Here is a 25,555-nt window from a genome sequence, read left to right on the forward strand (position 1 = left end):
TAGAAGTACAAGAATACAGTCTAAATAAGATATATGCCCTGTAACTTAGCTTTTCATTGTCAGAATGCTATCCTAATGCTCACTGAGATCATATTAAATATATATCTCAATATTTAATATTAAAATGCCCTAAGGCATCACAGATTGTAAAGCTTCAATTTGTTTTTATAACTTTCATTTTTATAACTGGCTTTCATAAATCAACAGTGAACATATATTGTTAGGTGTATTGTTATATTTGTATTATTGGAGCTTCTAAATGTAGTGCTTAAAACCCCAGTACTATTTATGATTTTCATGAAAAGTTTATTTACTACACATGAAATTTTGTTTGTTTTTGTGTATTCTAACACAAATATATCCAAACTCCTTAATTTTGTCTACCATAAAGGTAAGTTCTCTTGAAGCACAGGTGTATTCCTAGAATATAGTACAGGTGATTTCACAAAAGCAACATTAGTCTGACATGTCAGGCCACAGTTGCCTGTTCTAAGCACGTGCTAGGCATGTGCTGGGTGGCAGAGACGAGCGGAGGTTCAGGCAGTGCTAACAGCCCTGTGATCAGCGGCTCAGGGACACAGCTCATCATGGCCCCTGTGAGGAGTCAGGCTATGGTGGGAAGCTCTCAGAGAAGAGTCCTAAATGACACTGGAGATGAATCTTAAAAGGGTGAATGGGAGCTTGGAGGAGGAGGAGGTGAGGAAGAAAGCTCCGTGTACGTGAAACTACCTTATTGCGCCTTCTGAAAACCATAAGTCATCGCATCTGAAAGGGAGACAGTAGATGCCTATGAGGAGCATGTGCTTCCTCTGTCCGCTCCCCTCTCCCTGGAGTACCTTAATCATCTTAAAGACGACTCCACTATTTTTGGTATGCTATTTCCCAAGGCTACTAATATCTGTTGTTTGCCTTAGTGTTTAAGAGGACAGTTTCAGTCAACTTTCCCAAGATCAGGTCATGTGACACGGAAAAAAACTATCTTGAGGTGCATAAAAATACATACTTTTATATATGTATACAATATACTCAATATAATCTTATGGTTTTATTTTTTGTGAATGTGATTATTACAGCAGACAGAGAAACTGGATGTGATATGTGTTCTGTTATACTTATTTGAAAAGACTATCCTAATCTAGGTTGGCCATTTACTATTCATATAAGTGGAATACATACTGTGTCTATGCCTTGTTACAGTTATTTTTGAGGGGAAAGTAATTATGAAGGAAAACAGAAAATTAAACCAGGATAAATGGACCTAAAATGCAAATATGTGATTAAGATGATTTTGAAATGTATTTTAAATTGCAGGCATATTCATGTTATTATGTCTTTTGGGAAGCAAGGTCTTTAGCTGCCATAAATAAGTCTCTACAATTACCTTTTGAGTTTTCTCAGGTTCTGTCTTACCCTCCTACTGCTGTCTCGGTTATGTCGTGTCTGTGCCACAGGGGCTGAAGATCCTGTTAACATAGTGGATTTTTAATTACATGGTCAAATTCATAGTAAGGAAGATTTATCATCACCTCTACCAGAATTGGATACTAAGTGCGATGGTTAGCAATAAAAGGAGTACCGGAGTACCTCCTTATGTGGGCTTTCCTTGAGTGGGAGGTGGTGTCTGTGGCCACAGCCCTTGTTGTTGTTTAGCTGCTAAGTCGTGTCTGGCTCTCTGCTACCCCGTGGACTGTAGCTGCTAGGTTCCTCTGTCCATGGGACTTTCCAGGCAAGAATCCTGGAGTGGGTCGTCATTTCCTTCTCCAGGGGATCTTCCCGACCCACGGACTGAACCTGCGTCTTCTGCATTGGCAGGTGGATTCTTTACCCCTGAGCCACCAGGGAAGCCCACCACAGCCCTGGGACATCATTATCCTGTGTGTGTGTGGTCACTTACAATATTAAATGTGAAGCCAAAAAGACAAAGGTCACAGATCAGAATTGTTCTCTTGCTCTCGGTTTCTAGGTACAGATGGTAAAGAAAGAGATATTGAGGTGTCTTAGCTCTCGGTTGACTGCCTGCCTGTCCTTTTGTATCACGTGCGTCCATGTGCTCACAGTGCAGTCTGTGACAGTGTGCCTGTCTTCTTCCAGGGTAAGAAAAAGAAGAGGAAGAGAGAGAAGCTACAGGAATCCACATCAGGTAGGCCCCGTGTGACTTCCCAGCCCGCTCTGCTTCTGAGGAACACCTTTAAAGCAGTCTGCATCTTTCTATACACTGCTTTATTTTTCAACTATACTGTGATTCCTAAACTCGGCTTTTCTTCCTGAAATTCTTTTAAAATGTTTGCAAGACCTTTCTTTTAAATGTGACTATGTGAAGGTACCTCTAAAAAGCTCCCCCAATCCCTGTTACCGGGAATCCTCGTTGTTAACTGTGATTGTTTTCTTTTTTCCTTAGTTTTGTTTTTGCTTTTGTTGTGTGTCTTCTCTTTGCTTTAACACTCCTGTTCTTCTAGTTGCATAATTCCTCACATTACAGTTTTTTTATGATGACCCTGTGATATGCCACCTTGTATCCCCTGGAGAATCTTTTCTATGGTTTGGGGTTATTTAAAAATATAAAACATGATGCTAGGGTTTATCTTTCCTGTACAATAATTCAAGGCATCAATCAGTGAGGTCCTATTTATTTCCCCTTTTCTTTCATTAAAGATAAGGCCTCTACTTGTACTGCACAAATAAAAAATGGCTGGTATAAGAACCATAAAAAATAAAGCAAAGAGGTCCACATTATATTGTAGCTACTACGTATTTGGAATGTACAAAAACCTCTTCAATAAAAATTTGTTAAAGACACAATTTTCTGCAGGTACAGGTCCAAGAATGACAGCTGCCTACATCTGAAACATGGTAAGAACGACTCTCTGGTCCTACTGACGTTATTTATAAACAGAGGCACTTGCTTGTGAATCTTCTTGCTTATACTGATGCCGTTCAGCATTGCTCCTTTAAAGAGGAAAGACCACCAAAATCCAAGCAGTGCTTTAAAACATCTGATGGTTTTTATACCGGCTATAGACTTGCAATATAGTATGTGTCTCTCTTCTTCCCTTTTTTGCCCCTTTAATCTTTCTCCATTCCCTTTCCCCTAATTCTTGTCAAACATTCCTTACTAACCAGTGGCAATCTGCCTGCTTAAAAGACAAATAACAAAACCCAGCAAAATGCCATTTTACTCTGCAAACCGGGGGCTGTGCTGGAGGAACTCAGGCCCACACTGGCCCAGGACTTGGAAGGTTTTGCTCTGTAGAGACTTTTTCTCAGTTGGGATGATATATAGAGGCTTACAAGTTATGTATTTATTTCTAGGGAGAAAGAGGCTTCATTTTTTTCTATTATTTAAATATATGGCTCGAGGACTTATTAACCATATTGTTACTATCAAGTTCGTTACTGGTAACCATTGCTAGATCTCGCTTTCATCTTTATATCTAAATTTATTTCATTCCTGCTTATTGTAGTTATTTGATTTTTGACCATGTGACCAGCATCCCTGGTGGAAACCCGGCTTTGTAAACTGCCTCATTCTTTGCTAGGCTTCAGTTTCATGGTGTGTCTGTGAATTCTCAGTTCTTCTCAAAGGCGCTCCCTTTGATTCTCTTCTCTCTTGGAACCCGCATCCAGTCCCTTCAACTTGGTCTTTGGGGTCTGTCTTGAGTCTTTCCTCTCACACTCAGCAGTCCACAGCCTCAGCTCAGGTGCTCTAACTTTCCATCTGGGTTACTGTACTAGCCTTTGGATAACTGTCCTGCTGCCAGACTTCATTTCTGCCAGTTCTTTGTGTTGCTCTCAGAGGGATTTGCTGAAACACACATGAATGGTCCACTTCCCTGCTTGAAAAGGGCCAGTGCCTCCCCGTCTGAAGGACACAGTGTAGACCACGTTAGCGCTGGCCTGCATCTACCCTCTGCTTGAGGTTCCGTGCTCTGCCTCTCCTCACCTCCAGCCATGCGTCCTGTGCTCCATACAAGCAAAATCATCTGCGTCCCCCAGACAGATGGAGGTTGCTGCACATGCTGTCCCTGTGCTCGGAAAGCCCATTTCCTCTGCCTGAGTGTGGTGTTTCTCAGGAGAAGAGCATTAGCTTGTGGGTCATTTAGTTCTTGACTAGAACCAGATGACCACTTAAACTTTTAGAACTTAATTTTGGTGCTAAAATTTCAATGGGCTTTCCTGGGAAAGCCTGCAGAGATTTTGGTACCAAATAGATATGAATTTTACATCCACTGTTTGCCCAGCTTGAGGTTCTTAATCTTCATTTCCCTCCACTCTAAAATGGGAACAGTAAGCGCCACCCCTTAGGGTTCTTTGCTTATCATCAGTGGCCTCCCTTCGTCCCTCCACCCCACACCAAGACCCAACTCAGCTGTCCTCTTCTCTGTGAGCCTTTCTTCATCTTTATTCAGAGTCCCAGAGTTCTTCACAATTTCATCATTGTTTTATGATATCAAAAGTCCTATAAAGTAGTAGTTAGTGGCAGGCTTTTCTCCAGGTATAAAGATCAGACCTTCATACAGGTGACCAAACAGGTATCAGCAAAATAATGTCACAGTTGATGTTCATATTTAATTTAGCTTAATAGCTATTACTGAGGACCTCTTCTGAGCTGGCCTTGTAGCTGGGTTACCAGGAGCACAGGCCCAGTCCCCGGGTACTTAGGGCATCATAGTTTAGAAATAGTTCTAGTAGTAAACACATATGCTTTTGTACCTTTTTGTCACGTTTTATTTTTTGAAGACTATTGTCCTTTTAATTACTGAACACCTGGGTATGGACAGCAGCCCCTTTAATGCTTGGTTCTAAATGGAAAACCCTCATAAGCACAACATGCTAAGGACTGATAATGGTCTGATTTACTCTGTCCTCTGTTTGCACCACCATCTTTAATGCTGTTTCTATTCAAAAATCATGCAGAAATGTGTTTCTATACTTCAGACTTTAATATTTGGTTTTGTGTCCTTTATGATTATATAGTATTTTAGATTCCAAGATTAGCTAAATGCCTTTTTGTCCTAGAATGTACCCCAAATATCTCCTTTTTAAAAAATAATGTTACAGTGATCATTATGCTTCCTTGTCACTTTTGTGTTTGCCTTTTTTTTTTTTTTTTGAGGTCAGGGTGTCCCCTCTGCCCTGCTCCTGAAAAGCACAACAAAGCTTACCTTCCCCCAGCCCCAAGAGAAAAATTCTTGGCTCTTGTCAGCTGGGCTGCACTTAATCAGAGTCTTGAGTGTTCCTCTCCCCTCTCGGTGCTGGATCAGTCATGCAGCCTTTGAAGTCCTGTCCTCCACACTATCCTATTTTAGAGAACTGCGCTGCCAGTCATTTGATAAGAGTTACTAAGCAGAGAGGAGGTCAGATTTGCATTCATAAAGATTTCAGCAAATTAGGAATGATACTACCCCTACTGTTTCCCCACCCCTTTCTTTGTTTTAAGAATTCAGAAACTTCTATGGGTAGCAGTTGACTTGTTTAGTTACTATCCAGCATTTATTGGGCACTTTATAAATGCCAGTTAGCTCTGTAATACCTAGAAATACACACCATTGAACGAGGCTCCGGAGGTCCCTGCTCTGTACTGCTTACATTGCTGGCAGGGCAACTGATTAAAAACAGAAACGTGGAAGTGCTGTAACACAAGTAAAGCGGAGTGACGGAGGGTCGGCTTTGGAATGATGATGATAAAGGGCCTTCTGAGGAGGTGACACTCAGTAATAACCGATTATTTTCCATGGAGGGTATTCTGTGTATTGTTCTAAACGGAAGACCAGGGCAACAGAGCATCCCGCTGTTAGAAAGAGCTTAGACTGGGAGTGAGGCCACCCAGGCTCTCACATTAGCCCTCTCTGTGCCATGTGATGACCTGGGGCATTAGGTTTAAGTCAGGAGCCTCCGGTCCCTCAGCAGAAGGCAGAAGTGAAAGAAGACTATTTCCTGGCCTCTAAGCTCCCAGCTGCCTCCAGTTCCAGCTTTTCCTGGTTTGCTTTGTGCTTCCGCGGGCTGCCCTGCCTCCCAAGTGTTAGTAAAGGGACTCGAAGTCTCTTTTCTGTTTACTAATCTGTCCTCATTCTAGGTCTGGGTGGAGCGGCTCTGTAGAACTAATAAGGTGCCTGTATGATCTTGAAAACAACTTGTGCACGGTGTGCTTGCTCTTCAGTCCTGTGCAGGTCACCTCCCCCCACTCCCGGAATGAGTGACAGATGCACTGCCTCTCGTTCGAGGCTTCGCTTCCCTACTGATGCCGCCACGTGGCCTCTTGTCTGCCAGACTTCAGTCCCACTTGTGCTGGCTCCACCTTAGAGAGGAGCCCAAGACAGATGGAGTCTTTGGTTAGGCTCGATCCTGCCCACAGTGTGTGTGAGGTCTCTTAGGGCTTGCTCTCAGCTCTGAAGGGAAATCCTGGAGTCAGGCTATCCCTGCAGGAAGGCAAAGTTGATGGAACGCAGTGCCCAGACGGGGAAGATGCTGTGACTCCAACGTGAAGAGATTTTTGAGAGGGTTTCTCTCTGTACAATGAATTTACCATTACCCTACTCTCCTTAAAAGAAATTCCCATTAAATTAGATCACTGAGCTTAGAAGTCTGTGATGTAGCTCAAATGGTAGGGAGCTCTCATTACTCTGAACTAGCATGGGATATGGTGGATTATAGGGAAAAGACTCCTCTGTGAACAAAAGCCGTCTGAGAACTTGTCTCTACTCCTTAAAAGACACGAGCTTCATTTAATGCTTTCACTTTGTCGGTGGGAAATGCCATTGGAGTTGCTTCATACACCCAGCTGTGTCCCCATCTGCCTATGTGTTTCAACTTTTGTGCATTATATAAAAATAGTCATTCTGGTGAAATCAAGTTGAAACAAAGAAATTAGCATTAACCCAGTCTCAACATCTTGTAGCCAACTTTAGGAATAATTAGAATTAGGATCTACAAAAGACATTCCTCCAAATCGGAGGTGATTTCCAAGCTGTGGGATCTTTGAAGAAATCCAAATTCATCCTTAGCTTTTTTTAAACTGACTCTTCACTTGCGGGAATGCCGGGAGCCCAGGGCCCCAGGCAGTGAGACTGCACACACACTCCCGTGAAGGCCAATGTCCTAAACGCCAACTGTTTGTTCACTTGGTGAACATCCAGTGAGGTCTACTTGAGCAAATCAAGAACTGCTTTAGGCAGTGGGGTGACTTGCTAAATGAACCCTGCCCATTCCCAGAGGAACTCTCTGTTTAAGAGGATACAGACGTATAAATGAATAATTACAAAATAATATGTGCACGGTAGAGAGGAAGCACATACGGCACACTGTGTTAAAGAGAACCAGAAGTGTTAACACACAAATCAGACGAGATCAAGGAAGGCTTCCTGGAGTAGGAAGTCACGCTTGAGCTGTCCAGTCATGGAAGAATTCCTGGGTTTGAAAGAACAATGATCAAGTTGTGAGTTTCCAGTATTCTGGTACATGTTAGATTTGAAATACGTAACATCTCAAGGTTGTCAGAAGTCAAAGATGATCATCAAATACTTGCCTTTCTTCCTGACTTAAGATTCATGAGGAATTGAAGCAGCAAAGAATTAAAAATTTTTGAAAAGGTGGAGAAGATTATTATTCTCCATTTACTAACTTAAAAAACATTACTGATTGGTTTACTAATATTTACTTTAGCAAAACATATAAAAAGTCCATTATCTTAAAATTATATAGATTGAAATTATGATATTTCAGTGTATTTCCTTTGATCATATAACACCAAAAGGCTAGTTTAAAAACAAGCTACCTTTAAAAAAAAAAAAAAGAGTTAAGCACAGCAAGAGATACAGACAGGCACCCATATACAGACACACTACACTATGATTTTGGCCTTGGAATAATCTTTACCTTATACACTTGCTAAACTGAGAATTTAAAATATTTTTTCCTAAATGAAAACTTTAGCCTTTATTTTCCTGGGCCAACAGGTGTGTGGGAGAAGTAATTTCTAGTATAGTAGACAGCACAATAGTTAATTGTGCAGTGCTTGGATTTATATCTTTTAAAAATTTTTTCTAGCTTTCCATTTGATTGGACTGGAGTCCTCCTCAGAACTGACTGAAGGTCTTCCAGGAGACTTGCCTCAAGCCTGAGACTTGGCTGTGTGCTCCTAAGAGTCAGGGAGAGGTCTAAATATTTTCAGGAGTCTCCTTGAAAAAAACATTTACTTCATACAGTTTTTGAAGCTCACCCTAGTGAGTTTGACACTTTTGCCTAATCTTTGCCCTGAACTCTGTTCCCCGAGGACAGATGTAGTCACCCACATTAACTATCAGTGAGCCTCTGGTTCCCAGATTGGCTGGTCAAGTTAGAAAGCAAAGCCAACTGTTTACAGACTAGTAAAACTGGAAATACCTAGGAAACAGGAAGGCTTGTCCAAAGTCTCAAAGTAGAAATGAAGGCTTTGATAATGAGAAAGTGAAAAAACCAGGGGTGTGTTGGCGTTGGAATAATCAAGAGGGGGGCAGGCAGATGGCCACCTCGGTGCACTATGCACCGGGGGCTGAGCTGTTAGTCTAGCGCACATGGTGATTTATCTCGGCGGCTGTACGCTGGTGAAGGAACAGGGAGAGGATCATGCTTACAGTGAAAGCTCTGAAAATCTCTGCAGTGCCACAGTGTCCTTCCCATCAGTTCTGTGCCGCTCTTGAATGGTCAGAAGAGCTAAAATCAGGTTTAAGTTGCCTTGGGAAACAAATAGGAAACTGACCCCTTGGCTAGCAGGAGTGATCACGTGCCATTAAAAAATGATAGTAGAGAGAAGAACAAGGCTCTTACAACCCTCGAGACACATGGTCTTCAGTATTGTCCATGGAAACCTGTGAAATTAAGATCCAAGCACTTAAGAATAGTTCACAGAATAAAATATTTTGGACAAATTTGGTATAACAGTTTCCTCACTGAGTTGTCTGAAACAGAATTTTCCTTCTGGATAATGGAGTTTGCTAGCGAACTCTAGGTTTACCTGTTTAAGTATCAAAACATGTACTTTTTAACTCTTGTGAGTACTGCTCTTTGTTCAGCAGAGTACATGTTATTTAAATGTTTTTTAATACCTCATGCCATTATTCTGTAATGTACTGTATGGTATATGGCAACAAGGAATTGATGGTATCTGACACTTGTAAATGACCCCAAATAATAGGGGATTTCTAAAGATCTGCTCTTTTGAATTTACTGTCTTCTCATTCTGACTAGGGACTGTACCTCTCCCTGACAGTAGTAAATATGTTCCTTCAGATCCATTTTGTGGATTTGGGAACCAGAAAACAAAGCTTATTTGAATAATATATACATTAAATAGAGTCTGAGTTGGCGTATGGAAGGTGCTCTTATTGGGAAGGGTAAATGTGCCTTTTTTTTTTTTTTTGCATGAATCTTTTGTTACTGCAGTGAGAGCTTAAGGCCCTTCCACTTCCTCAGCTGTGCTCTGTGGGTCTGAAGCTGCCAGGTCTTAGATCCGAGGAGTGAGTCTAATAATCTGAGGTGATCCTGCCTTAGCAAAGTCACTCTTTTTTTTTTTGACAGAATGAGGGGGAAGAAATGAAAGCATTTCAGTCAAACAGTAGTGCCAACTTTTTTGTTTAAGTCCTAAGTCAAATCTAACTTGAAGTTTTCTAAATTTTTAGATATATCCTCTGTAAATATAACAACAAAATTTTTGCTGCCCTTTGGTATTACTTTTCCCAGGTATCACTGCATTTCTGTAGACATTGTAGAAGATATTTTATAATACATTTGATAAGAGAGACTTTGCAGAATTCTCTATTCTTAATTTTCCACCAGAAATTCTGTAAATAATACAACAGTTGCTTTTACCCCCAAACGTGCCACATGGGGTCGGAACAACAAAAACGGAACTAACACTGCTGGACGGCGCGCGTTCCGTCCTGGATGCGCTAACAGAAGCCTCTACGCCCTGCTTTGTGGCAGCCCTGTATGGGGAGGGGTCTTGGCGCTGTGTGAGGGGTGAGAAGATGTCAGTAACTTGCCTAGGGCCGTGCGGCCGGCGTGCAGCGGTGTCAGGCTCAGACCTAGCTCTGTTTCTCTTTAGCTCACGTCTCCACCCACCACAGTAACCAGCACTCAACTGCACCGTTCAGATGCTAGGCATGTAATCTGTCATGGGTGATTATCTCCTTTCACCCCCCTCAGCGTACATTATGAGGTGTAATGATGGACTATCGCTATTTCTATTTTACAGGTGAGGAGACTGAGGTTTTTACGTAACTTGCTGAGGATAACTCAGGTGATGTGATAGAGGCTGGGGTTCACCCAGCCCAGGACTGACTATTCTCAGAGCTCGTGCTCAGAACCCGTAACGCATTGTCACCTCCCTAGTATACTTAAGACTCACAGACTCCTACACATACAGAAATGACAGTGGAAAGGAAAAAGAGCCCGCGCTAGTTCTATTGCCTCACTTTTAGAAGGTGAAGTTAGCATCTTTAGTGTAGGAGAACTTGTAGAGAGAAAAGGTGAACTGGATAAAGAATTTAGAAATGGGTATGAGTCTCCATAGATACTGTCCTCCTGAAATACTTTGATATACAGAAGTAAAATGGATTTTGAGGCTCTCTTATTCAAAACTTTCCTCAAGAATATTTCTGCAGTGTTTCCCGTGGAGGTAAGAGTCTAGGGTGGGATCTGTGAGGCCCCGCCAACCAATGTGATGTACTTCCTCACAAGGGAGAGGCAAAGGGCTGATGAGAAGAGAAGCCAGTAGCTGCAGATGGAAATAAGAAAGTCCCCTAGAGCAGTTTATTAATAGTTACAGGCCTGCCTCAGAGTCATCTTAACATTGCCAAAATCTGCTTGCCCAGATAATGATTCACTCTGAATGACCACAAGGGAAGAAACCACACAGATGCAGTGACCTTGCCTTGGTCTATATGACCTGCGTCCAAGCCCAAGGCCAGTGACCCCTCATGGCCCTGACCTCTCCCTCCTTCCTCCACGTTGTGGAATCATCTTGCATCAGAGCTTATAGCTGGGGACTGGGGGCCGGCTAGCTTGATGCTGGGACTTAAGGACTAACTCCACTGTAGAAAGAATAGACAGCACCAACCTTCCCAGCCACACATTATCGTTCTTTCTTTTTCTCAAATACTGGGTAATCCTTTCAAAGACCTGAACCTGCCTTCTGTAGGTGATACTTTAAATCTTAGAGATTTAATTTCCCAGTTCATTTCCCATGCTCTTTGTCCTCCACCCTGCTCTGAGAGCAGGTCATCTTGGGGTGGACAGTGGTCTAGATGTAGACCGCCACCACCTCCACTGTCATAACAGTGCTGTTGACTGGCTCATGGGTATGGCAGGCGGGCAGGCGAGAAGCAAAGGCGTGATAATTCCGCTCTGCACTACGGTGGAAAGAAATTGGGTTGAAGGCTCAGAAGCTAATTCTGCCCCCTATGGTGACCTTAGCCAAGGCCTTTCGCCTCACACAGCCCGGTCCTTCTCTGCAGATGGGCCGAAGTCAGCGGAGCCGTTGCGGTTGCATGACGCCGTGTCTGTCCCAGTGCCTGGTGCCGCCGGGCTCAGCCCACACTGTCCCTTCCTCCTCACCAGCTCCTGTGACCTACGGGGAACCAGGAGCCCCAGCGAATCTCTAGGGGTCCCTCAGACCAGTCACTGATGAGCAAATGCCTCCATCCCCTCTAGAAGGACAGGGCAGACCAGCTCTGCCATGCTTGCTCTCTGCTCTAGAAGTCTGCTGTGTAAACACATGCAGAGGGGCACCCGCCCCAAGAGAGCAGGCTTGTGTCGGTTTGCCCAGAGGTGAGGCGGGAAAACTTGGCCGTGCCCAGGGGGTGTGTGGTGTGCTGCGGAGAGGCAGGCGCTCTTTACAAAGTCTCTGCTCCTGTTCACCTTTCACAGACTCATCTCTGATGCTCTCTCCTCAAACTTCACATCATAACTAAAAACGTTTTAAAGTTCCTGCTCCTTGCTAGTAACATTTGGGAGGGGAAGGATCTCTTATTCCAACCACCTTTGTGTGTTCCTCACTGTTTCTGTACGAGGAGGTGCTGTTACATGACAAGGCATCTCTCAGTGTGTTGTGCCCACGTGGCAGCATCTGACCGGGTGGGTCCTCATCACGTGTCAGGCCTCCTCTTCTCCACCTTGGCCCTGCTGATGGGCTTGGTTCCTTGCCCCTTCTGCTGGAGGACAGACTTGGGGGAGGGCTGGGCCACAGAACCCCAAGGATAAGGGCTGACAAAGCACTTGGCTTCCAATAGAGGCTGATGTTTGCACTTAAGAAGACATCTCCCCTTTCCCTTTCTTCACATCTTTTGAGCCAAGGTCATCTCCCAGACACAGGTCCGTCTTGAAATTGAGATTTCCCTTTAGCACTTGGGCTCTTAATAAGCAACTCTGTCTGGGCTCCTGGTTCCATTTGGTTAGCAGGATATTCTGTCAAGACTGGAGTTCAGTCCAGGAGAGAGTGCTGGATTTCAGCTGGATGGTGGGGGGAGGGTGTTTTCTTGTGCCTCCTTCAGAGTCACTCAACAAATGGCCCACGTGGTGACTCCTCGCGGAGGGAGCCCAAGCCTGACATGTAAGATGGGGCTCCAAGCTCCCTTTGAAGCGGGCACAGTAATTGCAGCTTTGATTGCACCGACTCCGCTGCTGGGTTGGGCTGCACTGGGGCTTGCCTGGCCAGCCCAGCCTCAGCCACAGGCCCCCCAGTGAAGCCTTAGATGTGGAAGTCTCCAGTCTCCCAAGCCTCATGCCTGTGGTTTCTTGAAAAGAATCTTGATTTGACCTGTTTTATATATCTGTAAAGCAACACTGGAAGGCCCCCATTTTTCCCATTTGGGGTAAAACTGGTCTCCCCTGACAACCTTATATTTTAAAGGACCAACCAGATTCAAATAAGGTGTTCATTTGATAGACAGTCTCTTTACCACTTTATTTAAACACTAGTTACACTATTAGAGCATCCAAGGTGGGAAAGAGGCGCTTTTTGATTGGAGTTGTACAGAGCACCTCTGGAACCAGCTTTCCAGGAGGATCCTGTAAGAGGATACTGTGGTAGTAAAATAATGGTGGGAATGTGTGACACTACAGAAAGAACTGGCTTTTTTAGGAAATGGACCTGGCTCCGGGAGTCAGGGGTGCCCAAGCACCCTGTGCCTAGGAATCTGTGGGCAGCGCCTCCACCCCTTGCCCAGGCTCTGCCCGTCTCCTTGGAAAGCCAGGCCCTTTGCAGCGCTTCCATCCTCCTGTGTGAAGCATCTGTACTCTGCTTAAACTTTTAAAAACCACAGAGCTGTAGCATGGTTTTCCTGTCAATTGGACAAAGGGCAGTCTTGCAGGAGAGGAATTGAAACTGTCACTGAAGACCTCGCTGTGTTGAAGGCAGCATTCTGTGGCTGCTTTCCTCCCCTCGTGCTTCCACTTGCCTACTCACTAGCCACCAGATAAACATCTCTTCACAGTTGTGATGACGCGTCGTCTTGAGGGACAGCACTGGTGGTGGTGGCCGTAATCGTAACGCTGACACGTAGCTGGTCAGAGCCCTAAACGCAGGGACTCACTGTGCTCCGCGCGTCCCTCCAGGGTACTGGCCGCGCCCGTCCTCACCACAGCCCATGGCACCGCTCCTCCCAGCCCCTGGGCTCGGACCGCTCTTCTCTGAACAACACCATGTGGATTGGAACGCACCATCCTGAGTTTAGTTTCTCATTATTAAACTATTTCAAAGTTTCCTTTTACTTCTCCTCCAAGGTTTCTTTCTACTCAAAAAGCATAAAGGAATGCACTCCACTATTTAGAATTAATTTTTTTTTTCAAGGAAATGTTTGCTAATGAAAGGACGTTGCAGCACAGACGGTTGAGATTCGTCTGAGCTGCCAGGGGACCAGGTGGGGGAGGTGACCTCCCTGCAGCTGGAAGAGGCCGTCTCCCCAGTTGCAAAGGAGGGGCATTTGATGTGCTCCACAGAGGAGCTGAACTTGGGGGTGCTTTTGCTTTCCTTTAGTCTCTGATTCTGTTGCAATGTTTTATTTGTAATCACTCTTTGGGTCTAAGATTATTAAAACTTTTGGGATTTAGGGATTATCCTTTCTGAATGCTCTTGTCATTAGCAACATCTTTAAATACTTGTTCAGTGTACATCCCAAGCATAATATTAGAGATCCTAGTTGTTATAAAGGGAAAAAAAAATACTGAGAATTGAAGCCTGAATATTGGAGAAGCTTATGCTCCTCAGACTGAATATGAGCGGACAGAAGACATCCCGGCCGCACGGCTGCTTGTTGTGGGAATGTGGGGCACTCACTCACTTGAGTGTGCTTTAGTCTCCTGTCAGGGTCGCAAGGAGTGTGGCGCAACTGAAGTGACTTAGCACATACGCACGTGTGCAGAGTCCTACAACAGCTCCCCACAGTGGACTGAAAAGACCAAACACTTTAGAATGACAGACCCTCCAGAGCTGGCCGTGGCCCGCCATTACGGTTCATGTTTGGCCATTCTCTTCTGACGTTTTTCAGAGTTATTTTTAAGAACCGTGATCCAAAGTATTATGCGTATTTCCCATCATAACTCTGTACATATATATACATTACATGGAACCAAGGTAAACACTTGAGTAAAGTACACTTATTCTCTAACGTAATCTCAGGATTTAGGGCTACCTTAGGGCAATCTGTCTTAGCTATCACCAGATCAACAAAGAGGATTAATTAAATGCAGAGCTCTTAAGACGTGCTGTATGCAGCTGAGGTTCAAAATCCGTAAAGGTCTGTGGCAAATGCGCATTAACAGCATTTTATTTGTTCCTTCTCGAGGTGGAAAACGAAGTTCATTCCCAACGTGCAAAGCCAAGGCAGCGACCCCGGGACCTCTCCTGGAGATGGAAGCTTGTTGAAAACCCAGTCTCCACGGCTTGCCCAGTCGACCCCAAAGGAGAAATGACACCAACTTCACCCTGAGGTCACTGCTAGAGACGCTGATCCATAAAGACAATCACTGCCAACCCCCTTTCATCTACTGCAAGAGCCAAGTTCCACAGTAAAGCATATAAGGTTTTTTTAAAAGAAAAAGCACGAGAATGCTAGCAGGCCCTGGGTCAGCTGAGCAGCTTTCCTCCCCCCTCCGCTGTGCACTTCCCAGAGCGTCCTGCATCCGTATCTGTAACCTTCTGGCAAGGACAGTAACCTGGCTGCTTCCGCCTGCCCCAAGCACCTGAGCACTGGGAGCAGCTGCAGCAGAGCCTCCAGCGTCCCCGCAGGAATGTGGGGAAGAGTTCCCTCTGTTTCCGGCTTCGTGTTTCTTCTTCTCCTCAAGCTTTTATTTAACAGTGCAAAAGGATCTGTCTTGTTTGCTTCTTTTTTTAAACTTGAATTTTTTTAAATTGACACTTCTTTTATTTTTCTTGTATATTTTGCTAGCTATGAGCTTTTTAAGTAAAATTCAAAGATCTGGAACTGTTTGAAATAAAAACGAAATGAAAAGAAGCCTCCTCCTTTTGAGAGAGATCTCGTCTGCTGAGTGGCTTCTTGTGAATTACCTGTAACAATAGTGGCCTCTCTGTCTTTGTAAGGTGTCTGATAGAGCTAAATAAACCTAACAGCCAGTCCACTCTGTGGGCAGCAGTTGGCAGTCCTCTTTATTTTTCTTATGATCTCTTTTTTTTTAATGATAACCTTAACAGATACTTTCAGCAGACCAGTTTGCAGTGAATTTTCATTTCTTTCCTTCTCACCCCCTTGTTGTAAAAAGCCCAGCACTTGAATTGTTATTACTTTAAATGTTCTGTATTTGTATCTGTTTTTATTAGCCAATTAGTGGGATTTATGCCAGTTGTTAAAACGAGCATTGATATGTACCCATTTTTTTTTTTTTTTAATAACAAGGCACAGCCTTTGCCCCAAACTGTCAATCTAACGTTTGTCATTCCAGTTTGAGTTAACGTGCTGAGCATTTTTTAAAAGAAGCTTTGTAATAAAACATTTAAAAAGTTTTTTTTAAAGAGTGAAATTCCTGATGCTCTACAGTTGGTTATGGTGACCTGCATCCACAGGCCAGGCCAGGGCTGGGACGGAAGGCCTGCCGGCCAGCCTCCGTGAGCAGGCCCATGGCCGCCCCCTCCGCGGGCCATGAGTCCTCAGAGGCCCTGCGTGCGCGGCCTGGACCACCGCCACCGCCACGCGCAGGGCTCGGGGTGAGTCAGGGCCGCGGGATTCAGCCGGGAGCCTGCAGGCACCCTGACGGGCTCTGCCGGCAGCGCTCAGCACCTCTGCAGGTGCCCACGGTCAGACCCCCTGCTTCTCAAACTGGGCTCCCCCGTCAAGGATCCCTGTGTCTAACTCCCACTCACCTCCCCAGATGGACAGTTTCCCAATTTGGAGTCTAGAATTCTCCCTCCCTTAAGCTTCTGATACTATTATACAGCCTGGTATCAGGTTTAGCAGATCCTACATATTTTAAGTTTAAAACATCAATAGTTCATGATCTTCCACAAAGGTTCCACAATCCATTGAGCTACTTTGAGAACCACTGACACCACTGGTCTAACTTCAATCTCCTGCTGAAATTCTAGTTCTGTTTCCTTTTTTCAACCTTCAATACAGCTGGATAACAGCTGGCTACCATACTTGTAATAACCCTCCACATACTATACTTGAAGATTGCCATTAAATCACCCCTCAAATTTCTCTTCTCCAGGCTAAGTAATCCCAATGCCTTGAACCTTTCATCATTGGTCCTTTAATCATTTTCATTACTATCCTCTGGACCCTCTCCAATTCCCCCTCATTTAGTCCTAAACTTGAACCAGGGGAAAATATCTATTATGTTCAGGGGATCTACTTGTTAAAGGTTTCATATTCATTTGAAATTCTCTCCATTTTCTTAACATACATGAACCAAGTGGTTGTAACTGTTTAAAGCTGCCACTATGTTCTCTCCAGAATTAACTAGAAAATGCTGTGGAAGTGACACTGTACTTTGGAGGGAAAAAAGGTAGAAGCAACACATTGTCCCTTCTGAGCTTTAGAAAGAAACTGATTAGCAGTAAGTCTGTCCACCAAGCGAGGAGAGCAAGGGTACCAGTGCGACTCGCGCCTCAGCCAAAGCCAGTTGAGTCTCCTCTCCCGGGTTCCTCCTCTGCATTTTTATGACACTAAAAATGAATAAACGATATTGAAAGAAATGGCTTGTTTGAATCTCCTGAGCCAGTTGTTTCTTCCACAACTTGGTCCCTCCTAGTTCCCTGGATTTCCTTCAGAATAACTTTTCCCAGGTAACATGGGTGCCCACCATGGCCCATTCTACCCAAATCCTGCTTCTGCGGGCAGGAGAGTCCAGAGTGCCCTGAGAGGCACACGCAGGCCAGGGCTTCTCTCCTGGGGCATCTGGGCAGAGGGACTCCTTTCCGGCCCCTGCTTCTCTTCAGTCTTGCAGTGAGCTTGCCTCCTTCCCTGCAGTGAGCTCGGAGCTGGCCTGGGCCAAGAGGAGGACAGGCCCACCTTCCTGTGGGGGTTCAGCCTTTTTCGAGGTCGTGGCTGGTCCCCATGGATGGGTGCTCTCCTCCTGGCTTCAGTTTGTTTGCTTGCAAGGTTGCCAGCAACCACCTGTTTAGCTGGAAGAGATCTTCAACAGTTTCACTGTCCTAAATGTCACTTGTTTCCTCCATACTTTGGTCTAAGATTCCAACAATATGTCTGCATAGGTTTCCTTTAAAAGGAGAGAAGTCACGAGGGAGAGAAGAGAAAACAAATTCCACATGACACAGTAGTTGTACAAATTACTACATCTGCCACAGGATGTTACTGTTCATACACAGAAATTTTAAGAGCTGCCCCGTGAAACCTAGGGATACATACAGATACACGCACACAAGATTTGAACTACTTTTTAACAGAAATTGAATAGACTAACAAAGGTCCATCTACTCAAAGCTATGATTTTTCCAGTAGTCATGTATGGATGTGAGAGTTGGACTATAAAGCTTGAGCGCCGAATTGATGCTTTTGAACTGTGGTGCTGGAGAAGACTCTTGAGAGGCCCTTGGACTGCAAGGAGAGCCAATCAGTCCATCCTAAAGGAAATCAGTCATGAATATTCACTGGAAGGACTGATGCTGAAGCTGAACCTCCAATACTTTAGCCACCTGATGCAAAGAACCAACTCATTGGAAAAGACCCTGATCCTGGGAAAGATTGAAGGCAGGAGAAGAGGACGACAGAGGATGAGATGGTGGGATGGCATGACCGATGCAATGGATATGAGTTTGAGTAAACTCCAGGAGTTGGTGATGGACAGGGAGGCCTGGCGTGCTGCAGTCCCTGGGGTCACAAAGAGTAGGACAGGACTGAGCGACTGAACTGACTGAACTAAGTTAAGCATCTTAATACTAATAGAAGAATGTGGTCCTCAGCAGTGTCATAGGCATAGTAAACCAGCGTTAAACACAAATGGTTGATGCACTCATCCAATACCTATTTACTTGCCCATGGGCTCTATTGAAATAACTTGCCCCCTAGGAAAATGTTTTTTGCTGTTGGTAAGCTTGTTCACCACCTGGATTTGTTATAACACAGGCATCCTTCTCTTCCAATAGTAAACTTTAAATATCAAGTTCTTATCATGGAAAGAGGTTCACAGTGGGGAAAGCCCAGGTTTGGAGAGCTGGACGGTGTCCTCCAACCCTCAGTTCACACCTCCTCTTGGGCTGAAGACAACCTCACTGACCTCTACAAACGGACAGTGAGTGGAAAATGAGAGATGCTCCACACACACAAAATAACTAGCAAATGAATTTTCTTTGAATTGCTTCATAATCTATTATTAAACAGGTTTCCCCCCCCCCACCCCAATGTAAAAAAATACTTATAAGCCATAGAACATGGGAACATATTTCTTCTATCCATGGAAGCAGTTAGTAACCAGACCTAACTATTCTCTTTTGGACCAAAGACCAAGGAAATACTTACACAAAGGGGGCAGAGTCTGGATTTTACTGGGTCATTTACACTGGTGTATTTATTATTGTTCTTTACCTATAATATCTTGAGATTATTATTAACCACCTAAGTTAATTTTTCGGAGAAGGCAATGGCAACCCACTCCTGTCCTCTTGCCTAGAAAATCCCATGGACGGAGGACCCAGGGAGGCTGAAGTCCATGGGCTGGCTAGGAGTCGGACATGACTGAGCAACTTCACTTTCACTTTTCACTTTCATGCACTGGAGAAGGCAATGGCAACCCACTCCAGTGTTCTTGCCTGGAGAATCCCAGGGATGGTGGAGCCTGGTGGCCTGCCGTCTATGGGGTTGCACAGAGTCGGACACGACTGAAGCGACTTGGCAGCAGCAGCAAGTTAATTTTTGATCTCCATTAAATATATGGAAAATCTGGTAGGAGATGTATTATTTGCTGAATGGAATGAGAAAACGGCCTACAAACAGACAATCACACAATGGTTTCTCTTTGTAGTCACAGAGGGATTAGTAGATTAGTCTCTTCTGTTTGTAACTTAATTGTCTGAGAATTTGAACTGAGTAGAATCAATGACTTATGTTCTACACTGTGATCATATTTTCTCCCATCAGGAAAATGGTATAAAACAAGCAAAGTAAAACAGAGCCTTATACAAAATGGCCTGTAGTTCTGACAGATCCCATCAACCTTGCTCACCTGGAGAAAGGCAACCCACGGTTTTAAAATCTAGCCCGCTCGAATACTCAGTTCTAGCCATCAAGCTGCACATAAAGCAAAGCCTGTGCAGTGCTCAGGGGGGCTTTACAAAGCCCAGAGGTACCTGCTGAACAGCTTCATCTGTTCCCATGCCAGCATCTAGCACAGACTGTGCCTGCTCCAATTCCAATGGTCCAGTTAGCTGGCATTCTTCCCTCAGTGCCTGATCTCAGAGAGCGCCAACCCATCCAGGCACTGCTTACAAAAATGGCCCATCTTCCAGAAGACCTAAACAAACTTCTTCAAAGAAATACAGATGGCCAATAGGCAGGCATATGGAAAGATGCTCAACACTGCTAATTAACAAAGAAATACAAATCAAAGCTACAATGAGGTACCACCTCACACCACTCAGAATGGCCATCATCAGAAAGCCTACAAATAAATGCTGGAGAAGGTGTGGAGAAAAGGAAACCCACCTACACAGCTGATGGGAATGCAAGTTGGTGCAGTCACTGTGGAAGATCGTATGGAGGTTCCTTAGAAAATTAAAAACAGAATTACCATATGATCCAGCAATCCCACTCCTGAGCATATATCCAGAAAAAAACTGGATAATTAAAAAATATACATGCACGCCTATGTTCACAGGAACATTATTCACAATAGCCAAGCCACGGAAACAAATGTCCAATGGCAGATGAATGGAGAAAGAAGATGCGATATACATATACAACGGAATACTACTCAGCCAGGAACAGAGCAAAATGCCATTTGCAACACACGGATGGACTTACAGGTTATTCATAATAATGGAATTCAGAAAGAGAAATAAAAATACCATATGGTATCACTTACGTGTAGAATCTAAAATATAACACAAAGGAACCTAAGAAACAAACACGCTCAGGGACAAGCAGAATAGACTAGTGGGAGAGGGATGTGGGAGAGGGATGGAGTGGAAGGTTAGGGTTAGGGGATGTAAGATTTTATACAGAGGACAGATAAACAACAAGGTCCCACTGTATAGCACAGAGAACTATATTCAATATTCTATAATAAACCATAATGAAAAAGAATATAAAAAATGTAACTGAATCACTTTGCTGTACAGAATTGTTCAGTCACAAAGTCATGTTCAACTCCTTGCAACCCCACAGACCCTGGCCTGCCAGGCTCCTTTGTCCATGGGATTCTCTAGGCAAGAATACTGGAGTGGCTTGCCATGCCCTGCTCCAGGGGATCTTCCTGACACAGGGATCCAGTCTGAGTCTTCCTATGTCTCTTGCATTGGCAGGGAGGTTCTTCATCACTGGGCCACCTGCAAGCCGACCCCCACCCACCCAAAGGGCAGCAGATTCTCTCTAAACATCCCCACACGCGTTGGTTCTCAGCCTAGGATGTGGGGCATCTGCTGAAGCTCTGCCAGGTGTGCAGGCCCCCTCTCAGGATGACGGCTTCCCTCCCTCACCCATCACCTTTTCCCTGACGCCAGTTAAGCAGGAGCATCACCTGGGGGCACTCAGGGCAGACAGCCTCTCCCCTGGACGCGGCGGGAGGATGGAAGGCCACAGGACCAAACGGGGCGCACCTGCTCTGGCTGCCTGGCCTGCCCGAATCCATGCCAGGCAGGCTGCCGCTGTACCTGCACACTTCCCTGCAACTTCAACACGAGCGGAAAAGCGCTGGAAATCCACCTCCCAAGAGCAGGTGGTGAAACCTCCACGGGGCTCCAGAGTTCAGCCCTTCAAACACCGCGACCAGAAAGCTTGGCTCAAACACTCCCCAGGTCTGTTGGGGATGCTTCTGTTTCCTGTCTTCTAAACCTCAGGGAGGCAAGTGATTATGAGTTCTTTCAGGTTTTCCCTTCCGGCACGTGCTCGCTCGCCTGAGAACAGGCTACGTGTTTCTGGCAGGCACGAGGCCTGGACACCCAGCCCCACCGCAGCCCTGTCCGTGTAAGGCCTGCTCTTCGCTCTGCCTTGCTGACCAGTGGCCTTCGCATTGCTCCTGTTTGCATACCACCCCTGCCCTGATTTCCGTCTCTGTTAGGAGCCTTTTTTCCGGGGTCTTAAATCATCCTCAGTTTACCAAACACAAAACATCTAATACCTAGGAGACAGCCGCCTCGCCTGCTCGCTAGATGCTTCCTGCGAGTTTCTCTTTCCGGGTCAGCCGGGAAGGGTCCGCACCCCGCCCACCGCATTGGGAAGCACTTCCGGAGCAGCAGCGGAAGTGGCCCCACGGCTTCACTTCTAGGACTCTCTTTTCAGTAGACCCGTGGGACTATTCCCAATCGTCAGCCTACTCCCCCAACGGTAAAAGTTCAGGCTCTCTGTAAGCCTGTAGGTTCGAGGTGAACCGTGGCTTCCTTTCAAATAGGGCGCAGAGGAGGAAGGTGGTCGCAATCCGTCTATTAAGCCTGGCAGAGAGCTCATCACCTAACATCCATCATCTCATTTCATCTCAGCCACTTCGTGGGACAGGACCCACCATTCTGCCAGCTCTCTCCAGAAGACAAGTAACCGCCCCCCCCCCCCCCCCCCCCCCCCGCCAAGGTTAGGCTGCATAGGTAAAAGAGTGGAGCTCAGCACTAGATCCCAAGTCTGTTTAATTCCAAAGCCCTTTGTGTTCATCATTTATACCAATTAATTCTGCAACAGCCATAGTTGGTCATTTTAAATAAAACATTAAATAGAATTAGATTTTTCTGTCTTTCAGGAGTTAAAATTTGTTCTGCCATAGAAATAAAAATGTGATTATAAAATATTGAGTGATTTTAAGAACAATTTACACAACCAAATGGGTTGAAAATGCAGCAATGCTTCCATTGTTCAAAGCATTTTTGATTAATATTTATGTACCATCAATGCCTGTTTACAGGAGAATTGGTTCCACAAAATTACAGCCACACTTTGTATTTTGGTAAGACTTAACTGGTTACTTAGATTGAAATGTTAAAGGGATTAAAATCAAGGTGGGTCAAGACAAAAGCTTGTTTCAAAGTGTGAAAAGTGTAATTTGCAAACTATGGAAGTGAAACTAGTGTATGTTGTATAGGTGTATAGTGTGTGTTGTATAGGCGGTGACTATACAGTAGCCGGTCCTGATTTGAAAGCAGAGGACCTGACTGACCACAAAGACCCTTCTCCCCTCGCAGCCCTTGGCAGGCAGTAGCTGTGCTCACCTGAGAAAGCAGAGACTGGAGCACGGGGCTGAGAAAGCCACTCTCCACTCCTGTGTGTAAGAAGATGTTCAAAATTCCTTCCCAGACCCAAACATGACACATGCAAGAGAATTTTCGAAAATAACAAAATATTCAGAGGCCAGGTGTTCTGACTTTCTGGCAGGCTAAGGGCACACGGAGAAACGTCAGCCAGGGAGACGGCTGCAACCCCCCACCCTCACCCCAGGCAGGCTGATGGCCACATCCCTGAGCCTGCTCTTTCCTGGAATCCAGTGGTCAAGAGTGAGCCCTGCCATTTCCAGGATGAGGGCCCACATCCTGTGGGCAGTCCAGTCAGAGAATGAGAAGGAAAGGAAGCCCCTCCTAAGCCCAGGACTCCTGTCAAAGGTCAGGAGCCAGCCTGAGAGTGAGCAGGGGGCTGTCAGACCACAGGGTAACCTTAAGTAATGGAAATGGTGAGGGTGTCACAGGTGCTTCCTTTTTTTCGTTAGGAAATATAAGAATAACCTACAAGTTTCCTAAACCAGGTTCTATGTGTGGTAGAAATTTATGCACATGGTTATTTTTCCATTATGCTGTAGTTAGATTCAAGTAAAAAAATTTAATAAGCTCCCCTTTATCCATCATGAAATGGGTGGAGGACAGTCTCTTAACCATGAGCACCGTGACCAAGAATTCCAAACAAGGATGCCCATTTTAGGGACAGTACTGTAAGGAAGTCTGGATTTGAAATTTTCAAATTTGCTGTATTTTATCAAAACCTAGTTCTAATCCTGGCTCTGTCACAAAACTTCTGGTCACCTTGAGCACATCACATCAGCTCTCTGTTAATGAGGCCACTGGACCTCAGGGTTTCTGATGTCTTTGCAGCCTCAAAATTCTATCTTGGAAGACACTTTCTCAAGCCAATGATTAAAAGAAGCTTATGTTACACTATTTCTTTCTGCTGGCAAAGAAGAAACAGATGTTCCTTAAAAACTGGTTTTTGTGCCTTTATTACTGCTTTCCTGGTAAGAAATCTGGAGTGACAGCTACAGGCAGGCTGTACATAAACACCTTCTCCGGCCACTCCTTCCTCACCATTGCCACTCAAAAAAGCGACCACAGGCCGAAGACGGCACAGCTTCCGCCTAAATTACCAGCTTTTACTTTTATAACCATTTAAACATATTATGATTTTAAATTATACATGTTTATTTCAATTCAAATTTTCACAGATTAAAAAAACTGCATTTTATTAGAGTCAATTTGCAGCAATGATTTCTCATGGGAAAAAGAGAGACAGACAATAATCATTCAGATTTCGGATTTGAACAAAACATCTTCCTGCACTTGGAGATCTTCCCACTAATCCAGCAGCAACATCTCAATGATGAGTTGAATCAAGACATGATACCTGACATCATGCCCAAAGGAGGGTAAGGCTTGAGGCTGCAGGCAGGAGATAACCCGGTAAAGGCAAGAGGCAGGTGCTGCCTCGCAGCCTCCACAGACACAACACAGTGTCAGTGGCTGGAGACTTTCCCGTGCGCTAACAATGGACACAGGATGCTCTCGCTATAAGTAAACGAATTCAGGTTCTGGCAACTCTTCATGAAAACAACAGGTTCAAAAGAAATGTCTGCTCCAAGGCACCAAGGGTGTAAAGCTTTTTAGAAGATACACAGAAATGAACAGACTGAAAAAGGGAAAGGGAATTAGCTTCTCAGTGGAGGAATCTGCCATTACTCTAACTCTTGTAAATGATTAATTCAGATAGATTACAATCAAAACGTACATCGAACAGATCGTGCTGTGGGAGGGAACATCTGACCAAAGACCATTCCCGCGGGCACTTGGGGAGCTGCTGGTATGTGCTTACGGGGCTTCGTCCTCGAGCCAGGGAAGCTGCTCACTTGTATTTGTAAAATCCTTCTCCAGATTTCTTGCCAAACTTTTTCTCTGCTACCAGCTTATTCAGGGATGGGCAGGGCTGAAACAGGGGGTTCTTTGAGTCCATTTCATGCCAACCTATTGAGAGAGGGAAAAAGAGCTTAAGATGAAGTGCTGGGTTTATTTTACATCTCAGCATTCCCAGGGTGAGTCTGTTGGCCTGAGTCGCATGAGTGAGGCCCGTGGGCCTCTCCCACGTCAGAGTAGGAACCCTTCTCCCCACGCTCTGCCTCCAGACTCGCAGAGGCAGAGGGAAGGCTGAACATGAGCCTCAAAGCAGGGTTGCACCACTGGGCCGTGTCTCGCTTGAGGCCCAGCTCTCCCATGGCCCTTCTGTTCATCCAACCCCTTCCTGGAAATAGCTGATGCCAAAGGTGTCCATTAATTTGGTGGCTGGACCCCTCAGTGACACAGTGAAATGACTTTCAGGCATGTTAAAAATCTGAATTTGCTGCTACTGGTATTTTATATCCTCATAAAGTTCTTGCTTCCACTAGAACCTCCCCTTGCTCCTTCCCATAGGTATTCTTCGTACAACTTGGTACTATGAGCTACATTCAACTTCAGTAGCCACTACAGTAAAATGAATACACAGTTTTAAATGGTTCCGCATCTTGAATGCAGTGGCTACACAGATCAGCATGCCTGACAGAATGACTGTGTACCAATGCCAGTTTCCTGGCTCTGCTATCACTGTGGCTGCTATGAGATACAACCCTAAGGGGAAACTGGTACACAGGCCCTGTCTGTGCTGTATTTCACTGAATG

General features: G+C 44.9%; 2 protein-coding genes across 10 annotated transcripts in view; one reads left to right on the top strand and one right to left on the bottom strand.

The window, feature by feature from the left end:
• Positions 1–15,991, top strand: part of LEF1 (lymphoid enhancer binding factor 1) — a 117,013-nt gene extending 101,022 nt beyond the window's left edge. For 5 of the 9 annotated variants that reach the window (XM_019962327.2, XM_019962325.2, XM_019962330.2 and 2 more), the window contains 2 exons: positions 2,092–2,140; positions 14,817–15,991. In XM_019962327.2, coding sequence (XP_019817886.1) covers positions 2,092–2,140; positions 14,817–14,896 — 129 coding nt within the window. In that variant the 3' untranslated portion in view covers positions 14,897–15,991. Of the gene's footprint in view, positions 1–2,091; positions 2,141–2,809; positions 2,851–14,816 lie in introns of those variants that run through there. The other 4 variants (XM_019962328.2, XM_019962326.2, XM_019962331.2 and 1 more) reach the window with 2 other exon arrangements.
• Positions 15,992–24,025: 8,034 nt separating this feature from the next.
• Positions 24,026–25,555, bottom strand: part of HADH (hydroxyacyl-CoA dehydrogenase) — a 44,329-nt gene continuing 42,799 nt past the window's right edge. The window contains exon 8 of the mRNA XM_019962333.2: positions 24,026–24,865. Coding sequence (XP_019817892.1) covers positions 24,747–24,865 — 119 coding nt within the window. The 3' untranslated portion in view covers positions 24,026–24,746. The remainder of the gene's footprint in view (positions 24,866–25,555) is intronic.

The sequence above is a fragment of the Bos indicus genome, chromosome 6 (genome assembly GCF_029378745.1).
Source record: "Bos indicus isolate NIAB-ARS_2022 breed Sahiwal x Tharparkar chromosome 6, NIAB-ARS_B.indTharparkar_mat_pri_1.0, whole genome shotgun sequence".
In the NCBI taxonomy this organism is placed as follows: Eukaryota; Metazoa; Chordata; class Mammalia; order Artiodactyla; family Bovidae; genus Bos; species Bos indicus.